Here is an 11494-nt window from a genome sequence, read left to right as displayed (position 1 = left end):
AAATATGAGAGTGCATATTTCTAGGGAATCTTAAAGCAACTGACATACTTCTCAAAATCCGAAAAGCTTGAAAAAAATCCTATTCCTAAATATTGTCAACTATGAATATTATCTTACTGTTAAAATATTCTTATGGGAATAATTTTAAAATTATAATTTCCAGAAGCTAATAACAGGAGAAAAAAATTATGTCTAAATAGGTATAGTTCTTCCTATAAAGCTGATCAATATGGTACTCTACAAATTTACAAAATTTTTGATATGGAATACCTAAAATATGTAGACGTGTTGCAGTGTCTACATATGTATTTTTCTGTTCTTTCTGAATCCTGAGGCAGAGTCAGCCTTCTCCACTTAATACTTTTTCACACTGAAACCATACAGGAATACTAGTTTTTGAGTAGCATTCCCTTTTAGTTCCACTACTTTAATGTGGTAGGACATGCCCTGGACATGAAGTCAATAAAGCGAGAAAGCAGTGTTTGAATCTTTGTACTCTGAACTCTTCGCAGGAAAAGTGTTTTGGGGGGCAATGGAAACAAATCATTCTCAGACAAAAAACAAAAACAACACCCTAGTTTTTAAGATAGTTCCTAATGTCCAATATAGGATATAGGATATAAGATTCTAGACTCCAACTATTCAAATTTATATACAATTACAGTACTCTGGAGAAGTACAGAGAAATACTTTTAAAAAATACAGGTATATAAATTAAAGAAACTGGTATTTAAAAGATTTAATACAAGGAGAAAAGATACTGTATAGTGGTACCAATTCTTAATACAAATTAGTAAGCATAGTTTATATAATTTCAAAAGTTATTCACATTATTGCTAGATACCACAGTTGAATGGAACAAGTTCTTGACACACATTAAAACTTGTATAATTTCAGGTTTATAAAAACAAAAATTTACACATAGGCCATTCAGAAATTTAGAAAGTTTTAAAATGCATGGAGATATGTACAACCAAAAGGGGGGGGGGATATGTATATTTGTATATATTTAGAAGAAATATGTTAATCTGATTCAAACTTACATGTCGCATTCTCAGTCAAAAAAGTATACATAACTGGACTGAAAGCAAACTAGTGGATAAAAACAGTACTAAATAGGTCCTCCGTTTCTTAGCAATAGTAATCTGTTCTAAGTATCAATGGGGTATTTAAACACCAGCTTACTTTTAATTCTAGAACTTTTGCTTTCTTCCAAAAACTTTTCAGAAACATATATCCATTCTACAATTATGTTAGATTGGGAGAAGTATTTTCCTTAGAAATTTTTAAAAGGAGTATTTCCATACTTTTCTATAGAAGATTTGATAAACAATAAAAAATAACGCAAGTAAGGCCATTATTATCATCTTGATCAAAAATATACACAGATTGTAATGCTACTATATTTTGTGATCCTGAGCTCTAGTAACCATCAGGTGCATGCATACCATTCATTATTTGTCTATTCTATTAAAAATAATTTAATACTGCCTTACTACCTCTGAAGACAGAAACACTTTCAAAATTTGTTGATAGGTCTTCATAACGTAACAGATATTTCTGCTGTAAACAGAGCATTAGGAATTGTATGGAAAAGGATATGTTAGATTCCAAAAAGCTATTAAAGAAAACTTACTATTTTAAAACAATAACTATTTTAAATTTTAAAAGGAAGAAAAATAATACAAAGAGTGTGTGCTTGGAATAGATAAGTAGAGGCTTACAAAAGTGTTCTTCTATATTATGGAATTAATAAATAGAGGACTGTGTGTGTACCTTGGTGATAAAATAAAAAAGGCTGGCCACTTTTTATGCTAAGTTCAAATGTATTTTTTTGATAATACAAAAAAGTAATCCTTGAAAATCAGAATACATAACAGAAAAGAGCACAATAACTTAAGTATTAAACATCTGTATGAAATAACTGTTGCAAAGTTTGACAAAAATGCACACTTAGAACATGCGGTTATTTAAAAAAACAAAAACAGAAAAAAAAAAAAAAAACAAAAACAAAACACCACACGATTCTGTAGAACCAATGTTATGTCACCACCAGGAGAGCACCAAGCAAGGCACCATTGGAAAGACAACATACTTGGAAAGTCTCTATAAATAAAGTGAATGCTAATCTGGTCGAAAAATCGGTGTCTTTGGTAAAAATTCTATGAGGATGACCTGTAGAGGGAGAGAAAAAAGTTTTAAAAAGATTTAAGTACATTTTTATCTTAAAAACTTTCAATTCTAGTCCGTCGCTCACAGCAATTTCGTTGCCTCTGACGGAGAATGCATGCATGCGTGACAAGAAAAGGGAGCCAGAGCTAGCAGTCATGGGATGAGAACTGGACTCCATACCAAGTGTTTCATACTCTACCCATCTATTTAATCCCAACAACTTTTCTACGAGGCAAGTATTAGCATCCTCATTTTACAGATGAGGACAGCGATGATCCAAGAAGTATAACATCATGGACTGTGGAGTCAATACTTGAACAAAGGGCTATCTTAACTCCTAAGCCTTGCCCTTTCTACTGCACCATGTGGTTGCAGCCAACCCAATATTTATTTCTTCAGGCTTCCTCTTTTGTACCTAACCCAGTTCCATGGGTCTTTAGGTTCTAGATTTGCTCTCACTTTACTGTACCAGGATATGTGGATCTCTTGATAAAGGATCTCTTAATTTTTTTAGAAGCCCTTTTCTTCCTAGGTTAGCAAAATTAAAGGTTAAATTTGTTCCAAAAGACCTTTTACTAGGAAAACCAATAAAAACAAAAACACAGTAACAGAAAAACACAAGTTGACTAGAGCTAATTTTTATTCCAATCTTGAGCTGCTTTAAATTACAATCAATTCTTTCCCTTGTTCCAACTCTGTATGAAATAGATGCTAAACAAAACATTACTTGAACAGCTTCCAAGTTTGGTCAACTCCTCATTTTTTCTTTCACAAACTTGTCCTGATGTAACCTCCAGGTTTGGACACTCTTGTACATTTAGCCAAATAGGCCAGAAACATTCATTTTCACTATTCATTTCTCTTGACTTTTGATCTGCCTCAATAAAGAAGGCTCTTCCACATACAGCTCAAAAATATTCCTCCACTACTTTGGTTATCTCATACTAATAAGCCTTAGGTGCCACTCTCTGACCTGTTATTTGCTGACAAAATGTCCACTAGCTTCCTGTCTAGCTTTCTTATTTGAGCTAGATTCCCCTGTTTCTCAGTTTCCTCATATTAAATAAAGGGACTGGACTAGATGACAAAATTCTGTGCAGCTCTAAAATCTGATGATTAAACTACCTGATTTGAGGTTTAACAACTTATGAGTCAACATTCAATAAATACTTCTATATTTCAAACATGTCCTCATCAAGCAGTTTTTATAATTTCAGGTCTTAGGTGTAGGCATTACGTTACATACTACAAGTACGTAATACAAAATAAAAGCTATCTTTGACTACATGCCAATTATTACTGGTTTCCAAAAAATATATCCTAGAAATTCTTTTCCTTCAGAGTCACACACAGAAACTGGCCACTTGTCTTATTTCTTCTACTGCATCTGGATAAAAGTTGGTATCAAGTTTATTTTTTTTCCAGATTGTCCCCAATATTCAAAATATAACCGAGGAGAATTCTTTTCTTTTAACTAACAAATGAAATTTCTGTAAGTTAAAGAAAAGCTAAGGTCAAAGAGAAAGCTGTGGTAAAAAGGCCCAATTCATTAGAAAAACAAAGCACTCTCTTCTTACTAATTATTGTGCTATCTTAACTTTTTAAAATTATTTCTTAGGGAGTTTTGAAATTATGTTATTCCACCATGCGACTATCACAAATGACACGTACTCTGAGAAAATTTAGAAAAAAATACATTTTGTAGCAATTTTCCTGTATTTTTCCTTGTTTAAAAACAAAATTTGTATTTTTAAGTAATCTCTATACCCAACATGGGGCTTGAACCCACAACCCCGAGATCAAGAGTCCTATATGATCTACTGACTGAGCCAGCCAGGCATCCCTGTTTTTTTTTCCTTTTTACTACTCTTCTGGGTATCTCCTATGATGGTGTAAGAATAATATGGCTTTAGAGGAAAAGTGTTTATCTAAAAATTTGTAATAAATTAAACTATTTTACAAACAAAGCACATAGTTCAGAATGTTTTGGAAGGTTAGTAAATTATTTTTAGTTAATAAAATATGTCATAAAAATAAGCACGAATATAATGAGTACATTTTATGAATGGATGACTTTCTTATAGCTCTATCTGGAAATAACAGCATTGGGAATAACTTTTATGTTTTACTTTTGAAAGTCAATTTAGAAATTCACTACTATTTGGGTTTATAAATATAGCAAGTATTTTTTCACAAAAGCCTTTAAATCTACATATTCATCCCTCCTCACAAGATACATAAACTCTCTTACCATCATGAGAGCACAAGACCAACATTTTCACAGGTCAATCTCAAAACGAGTTACTGGAATGTACTTTTTTTAATAAAAAAGTATCAAGTGACTTTCACATCATCATACATTAACATGTCTGCTATACTAAATAATGATAAAATCTACGTTTTTGATTCACTGAAAAGACATTTTTAAGATGTCTTTTCTGTTCAAGGTTAGAAATGGGATTTGACTGTATGATAATGAAAGAAAGGGAAAACGCTACAGAGAAAAATGATTTTATGATAATTTGCAACTATTTAAGCACTGTTTTAATCAATCTCTTATCCATACACACACTCTCTCACACATGCACACACAAATCTATACGATCTATGATGGCTGTACTGTTTCAAAGAATAGACAAAATTTGTCAGAAATGTGCCTGGTACTTCACAAAGACTAGGACTTTAATTTTCAACAGTTAACCCTTCACAAATCTTTTTCTTTCAATATAATAACCTTTCCATACTTAAAATAAAGCACTCAAGCTCAAGGGAGAGTAAATAAAAATTCATGATTTTCTACAGTATTTTCAACTTTGTACAAGGAAAATCGCTCAAGTAAAATCAAGGAGTCAGTAAGTTAAACCCCATACTGAATAAATTTTCAAATTCATTGTATACATGCACCACTTAGATGTCTTTTAAAGAATACAGGATGAGCAACATCTCACCTCCTGCCTTCCCTCTAAGATAATTTTTACAAAACAATATTCTAATAACATTTTTAAAGATTGTTTAAAGGCCACTGAGGTATGGGCAGTTAAAATCTATAAAGGCTAAAAGTTTCTTAAGCTCCGACGGCTTGGTTGAAAGGTTTTCTTCCATACTTGGAAACTTGATTAGCATTATATAAAAAAGCCATATCTGACTTGCTGCGTAACCAAAGTTGTGGTTATTCTTCATACAGCATCTAAAATTTCACACTCCATCAACACATGTTCAGGCTATTTTATCTTGGCAATTAATTTATTATTTTTCAGAACACACTGAAGCCTTGTTCTCAAGTCATTCATAACTTTATAAATCAGTCCTGCACATGAAACCACGCATCTGTGAACCGTAGAAAATCCTTGCACTCAGGAGATTAAGCTCCTGACACCTTTGCTGATTAATAATCATGGAAAGAATAAGATCAGAAGCAAAATAAATGATCATTTAATAGAGAAACTCACAAAACAGCCCTTTAACTTACATATTCCATCATGTTATTCGTTTCACATTTCCTTTTGCTCAGTCTCCAGTGCAAGCACAGCTAGACAAGTGGGAGAGTAAAAGAAGAAAAATGAGCTCTGTTTTATTGCAGCGCACAGACTAACCCATTTGTCCACCTTTCATATTTTTAGTTCAACAAAAGCATCTGTTTCCATACTGTGCAATTCAGACCCCAACAGTACGAAGCTGCTCCCTGCGGTACTCACCTTGTGGTATAACCTATTGTTTTCCCATTCTAATAACTTCTCAATCGATCTTCGTGTCTGGAAGACAAATGAGAAAAAAGTTTACTCTTGACTGGTTTTAGAAAAACTTTGTTTTGCAGCTGTTTTTTGTGTGAAAAGGAGAGAGGTAAGAAGACAGTGACTGAGTACATGGTAGTCTAGAACACTTTCAGCATTTTCGTACTGCATAGTAACCTGACCAGAAGTAGTACTCTATTTTAATAAAGATATGGCTTTATTCTCTAGCACTGTATCTTTTTTTAACCGTTTCAAAATTACTAGCTTATGGTTTAAAACTGCCAACGTCTAAAAAGCTAATGTAATCTACCAAGTGATATACATTTTAATCTCCGTTTCTTTCAAAAATATTTTTGCGGTATTTAGTGATAAAAGTTCCTTCATATTGATTTTAAAACAAGTTATCTAAATATCAGTTAACAAAATACAAAAGACTTTAGGGTAAAATCAAAAAGAAAATAATTAAAAATTAATAAAAAATCAACCAGCTATCAAAACAAACTTTTACATCACACTTAAAAAATAATATCCAAATTTAAAAGCTAGTTTATTAATTATTCCACAAAGATTTTCAAGCAGAGGCAAAACTGTATATAAACCAACAAAAGTGATTATTAAAATCAAAAGTTTAAATCAATACTACTAGCTGCTCAAGGAATCAACTGAAAAATTTATGTTTAAGTTCACTTGATTTTTGCAATATACACCATGCAGCATGAAACGTGTCTTGCCTGGACGTGTGAATAAAGGAGAGGATAATTCATGATGCCAGGTGTTAGGATGAGACTGACACAGCTGCAGGTGCAAAAGGGACGGTGCTGCCACCAGAAGCAACTGCAACTTGGTGCAGCTGCAGCTTCCTTGCAAGGGAAGGAAAAAAAGCATCCAGCGCTATTAATGTGCACAACTAAACGACTACTAAGAATCAAATATGAAAATCTGCATGTCAATAGGATGAGCAAGGTGAAAAATTGTTAGGATCAAGCTGGTTTTCAATAGTTTGTCACAGAATAAATGGTTAATATTTAAAGTATATACAGTAACCTAAGTTACCACATTACCTTTTAGCATGTTGTACATACTAACGTTACACTAGTCACATAGGTGCCAATTATAATTCATAGCTACCAATGAGTTACCCACTATTACTATTTTCTCCAAGCTTATGTCCTAAGAATCAGAAAATCACCTAACTCTGAGCAATAATACGCCAATGACTAATTTATTACATTACTTTTTTTTTTAACAGTTGTGTGGGTTTTTTTTTTTTTTTTTTTGGCAAGAATTTTAAAGGAAAAAAGTGCCCTTGTTAACAATGATCAGCAGACCTCACTTGTTTCTTTGTAAAGATAGCCTTTTAGAGGCAGCTCTCCTTTTAAATGAAAATAGGGCAGCAGTTATGGTCACACTTTTTGTTAATTTAGTTGCCAGTCAGCCCCAAATCAAAAGAAAATAAGGCTGCAGAGTGTAATTAACATTCAGTTCAGTCGTTTTGTCCCTTGTCTAGCCCCCAAGCTTTGTTAAAATTGCCATCTGAATGCTGAAGGCTGTAGGGAAATCGATTTGATTCTAATCGCACCATGAAAAGAACATGATCTAACTGCTTTCAGCCCTCCGTAAATCTGTACTAGGTCTTTAGCACAATGCAACTTCCAATTTAAAAAGCACTGAATGTCTCGTCAATGACTTTGTGAAGAAAAAAGAACAAGGAGCAGACATAAAAATTCCAATAGTTGTTTAAGCATTAAAGTTCATTTGCATCACAGCGAACCTGAAAAGGGCTGACCTCTCAAACCGCCTCTCAGGTCTATGAAGTTGTAGCCTTGACAAGCTCACATTGACAGAGCTCATTGACTCTGAAAGGCTACTCTATCAATGGTGAAAAATGGCAATAGGTTCTACTCTGAGCAGGCATCTGCCTGCCCACCCGCTGCTAAACCAATGGCAAACCGATTCAAGACCTGAATCTACCTTGTAATCTTCCTTTCTAGGACTTTTTAATAATAGATTAAGATTACTATACAATTTGAGGTTTTACTTTTACTGATGTTTAAAACAGGGGGAGGAGAATGAAATAACTAGGGAGGAGAGAACAAGCTTTCCGAGTCCGTTGTTTTCTATCAATGTATAAAAAGTAAAAGCTTAACATTACATTCAGTAAATATTCACTGCGCAAAAAAAAAAAAAAGTGTAGATACCATCAACATCATTTCATCACAAATTTAAACCTATGCTATACTACAGCGAGAATGGATCTCACTAGGAATGGATCTCATGGTGTATATGATGCACACAAAATTAATTTAGAAACTTGAAAGTAGTTACTTTAAATAACTGACATCAACTAGCAGTTTTTGGAGAAAAGGTAAATTACAAAGTATGAGCCTGAAATTCCAAAATATTTATGTAGGAATTCTGAATTGACTCTTTGCCTCTAATTAGGAGTTTAATGATAGGGTTTGGTATAATAATTGTATCTTACGACATTTAAGAATTCTAAAGCAAGCAAACCCTGGTATGCCGTATTCTGAATAAGCATCTAAATATAAAATATTTCTACGTACTTAGACAATCTGGAGAAAAAACTGTGAATTAGCAACATCTAATCTTGCGATAAGACTTCTTTCCTGCTTGACAGGTGAAAAAAAGCACTTGCACGTGCAGCTTAATTAATCACTGCACTTGACATCTCAATGATTTACAGTGAGGAGCAGGTGAGAACATACAAAACCAGAAAGGAACCCTTGATCTAAGTGGAACATTTCTAGGACACTAAGGTGACAAGTATATAGATTCTTAGCAGTCATTTAAAAAAGGAGGAAAGAAAGAAAGAAAGAAAGAAAGAAAGAAAGAAAGAAAGAAAGAAGGGAAGGAAGGAAGGAAGGAAAAAGGGAGCAAGAAACTGTGCCACAAATGATTTGTTAATAACAACAAAAGCTCAAATTAAATGGAAAAATAAAGCTTTAACTACCAAGAATGTTTAATATTCTGTACTTATTTTAGCTAACAAAATCAAAATATATTTTCAAGATCAAATACAACATCAATTTAGCAAATATTGAAAAAATATACATCTCAGCATTTGTAAAAGCTATTTAAAAGTCTTTAAACAGGAAGAGAAAGCACCTCATAATTGCAGTCACCTAGAAATCAAAGAGTTTATGTCCACAGTGTTGTTAGACAGCTATTTCTAAAGAAATATAAGATTTAACACTGCCAAACTCTATAATTACTACTAGACAAGCAAACCTAGCCATATAAAAATTTGTTCTTGATTTTTTAGAAGTTTGTATCCATCACCAAATTCAATAATTAAAGCAAACTAATGTGCATTGAAAAAAATTAGTATGTACAGGATCTGTCAACACAAAATACCAAAAAAAAAAAAAAAAATCCTTTTTCAGTATTCTAGCCCAGTGGATTTCTAAAAATAAGTCATCTTATTAAAAGAATTTGGTGCTTATGAAAAGCACCAGATTGATATTCATGGGAACCAAAAATCTTCTTCTATTTAACTGAAAAGAACAGGGGAGAGGGCAGTGCAGGCTTCAGTGCAAGCTTCCCTACAGTGGGCCTTAATCCTTTTCAGCGTTCACACCCTGGGGGTGAGAGGACAGGTTAGTGGTTCTTTACCAATGAATCCTCGGTCCGGCAGCATAAGATCATCAACAAAAATCTGATTTTATCATGGATTCTTAACGAAAAGGACCAAGAACACCAACTCACACCATGCAAGCAAAACAAGTTTTTAAGGGAATAATGGCCAGCCACTAACCTGGTCTGTAAGGGGACAGCTCCAAGAACCTGGACTCCCACCTATCTTCCTTATCACAAAGCTCACTTTAACTCTTTTTTCACACATTTCTTCAACACCTTGCTAATTCTATTTCTGTCACAGGTGAACTAACTCTAATATAGCCATATGGCAATGTTAAAGTAAAAAAATAATAGAGATTCAAAAACATTGCAATTCTAAATAAACTTATTTAATAAAGAGACTTTTAAGTAACAAGCAGTAATAACAGAAGGATAGAAATTTTGGCTTCTATTTCTATTACCTTTGAGACCACTTTTTTGAGAATTGTGAAAATAAGTGAAAACGTGAAAATCTTAAGAGAAGTAAAACGGCCTGGACAATTCACAAAATGGCTACCTAAATAATGATTAATAAAAAAATTTACAATAGGTATGACATGTTCCTATCAATTTCCAAAGAGGCATCTAAATAAAGTAAGCTTACAATAGTAAAATACCTATGAGGCACCTAGAAATAGTAAGTTAGCACAATTGAAAATTAGGGTTTCCTGAAAATTCAAATTGGACTCGTTATGAAGCATTTTTGTCATTTTTTTCTAAATATCATTACTTCCTAAGGAATAAATTACTACTCCCTATAAGCAAATTATGTGCCAGTAGATCTAAATAAGTCATTTAGGGCAGCAAGAAATCCTCTAGAAAACCTGGAGCATGTTACTCCTCTACTTTGCTGCAAGTATTACTTAATAGCATCTTCAATTACCAACGATTCATTGATCACAATCAATTGTTTAAAAAGTGGTTTTTCAAAAAGTGGTTTTCTAAAAGTTGCTAATACAATCAATGGAAATCTCATGAATTTTAAAGTACTTTAAAGCCAAAGAAAAGAATGCTAAATGTAGAAGCTGTAACAAAATTTCTCTGAAATTTTCCCAAAGAAATGGCATTCTTACCAGTCTTTAAAACATAAAGATGCTAAGATATGTTAATAAGATGTATAAATAAAATATCTCACAAGTAACTATTTATAAAAGTTCAGCTATTGAAACTTCAAATTTATTTGAATAAGATTAATTTATAACATCACAATATCAATTCCTATTTAAATTCAATTTCTTATTTAAAACAAGTTTTAATTTTAAACTCCTAAATTTATAATGCATTAAGCTTTAACTAGAACAATGCTTGAATATATGCAAAATCTTATTTTTTAAAGTATTTTAAGTATTTTTCAAGAACTGTACTTCCTTTTAACATCTGTGCAAATTCAAATTGCTAAAGTAAGTGACACAAAAATGTTTTTAGCTGTAATTCATTAGAAACCATATAAAATTTTAAATGAATTATTTGAACAAGAGAAAATTACATGATACACCTCTATTCGGAATTAATATAAGACTTATATTGTACTGATGTGCAGAAAATTAAATGGCATATCTTATTGTGACACACGAAAAATCTGGATTCAGCAAAAAGACAAACTAGAACACGATCAAATTCCTCAGAAGGATGTTTAAGCAAATTCCCTCCCTATACTTAAAGGCTCCTTTTGAAAATTTTATGTGGACATTAACTTTTTAATAATTTAAAAAAATTTTAAATGTTTACTTATTTTTAAGAGAGAGAGAGAGAGCGCGCGCGCACATGGGTAGGGGAGGGGCAGAGACAGAGAGGGAGACACAGAATCCAAAGCCAGCTCCAGGCTCTGAGCTGTCAGCACAGAGCCCAATGCTGGACTCGAACTTATAAACCATGAGATCATGACCTGAGACAAAACTGAACACTTAGCTGACTGAGCCCCACCCAGGCTCCCCAGTAATGATCTTACTTTAAGT

General features: G+C 32.8%; 1 protein-coding gene across 3 annotated transcripts in view; it reads right to left on the bottom strand.

The window, feature by feature from the left end:
• Nucleotides 1-575: 575 nt before the first annotated feature.
• Nucleotides 576-11494, bottom strand: part of CHIC2 (cysteine rich hydrophobic domain 2) — a 54318-nt gene continuing 43399 nt past the window's right edge. For all 3 annotated transcript variants that reach the window (XM_040483637.1, XM_040483634.1, XM_040483636.1), the window contains exons 4-6: nucleotides 5868-5924; nucleotides 5642-5701; nucleotides 576-2175 (exon numbers count right to left, since the gene is read on the bottom strand). In XM_040483637.1, coding sequence (XP_040339571.1) covers nucleotides 2125-2175; nucleotides 5642-5701; nucleotides 5868-5924 — 168 coding nt within the window. In that variant the 3' untranslated portion in view covers nucleotides 576-2124. The remainder of the gene's footprint in view (nucleotides 2176-5641; nucleotides 5702-5867; nucleotides 5925-11494) is intronic.

Source organism: Herpailurus yagouaroundi, unplaced genomic scaffold, assembly GCF_014898765.1.
Source record: "Herpailurus yagouaroundi ecotype Mexico unplaced genomic scaffold, PumYag 28, whole genome shotgun sequence".
NCBI lineage: Eukaryota > Metazoa > Chordata > Mammalia > Carnivora > Felidae > Herpailurus > Herpailurus yagouaroundi.
This window is presented reverse-complemented; position numbering and strand designations above follow the sequence as displayed.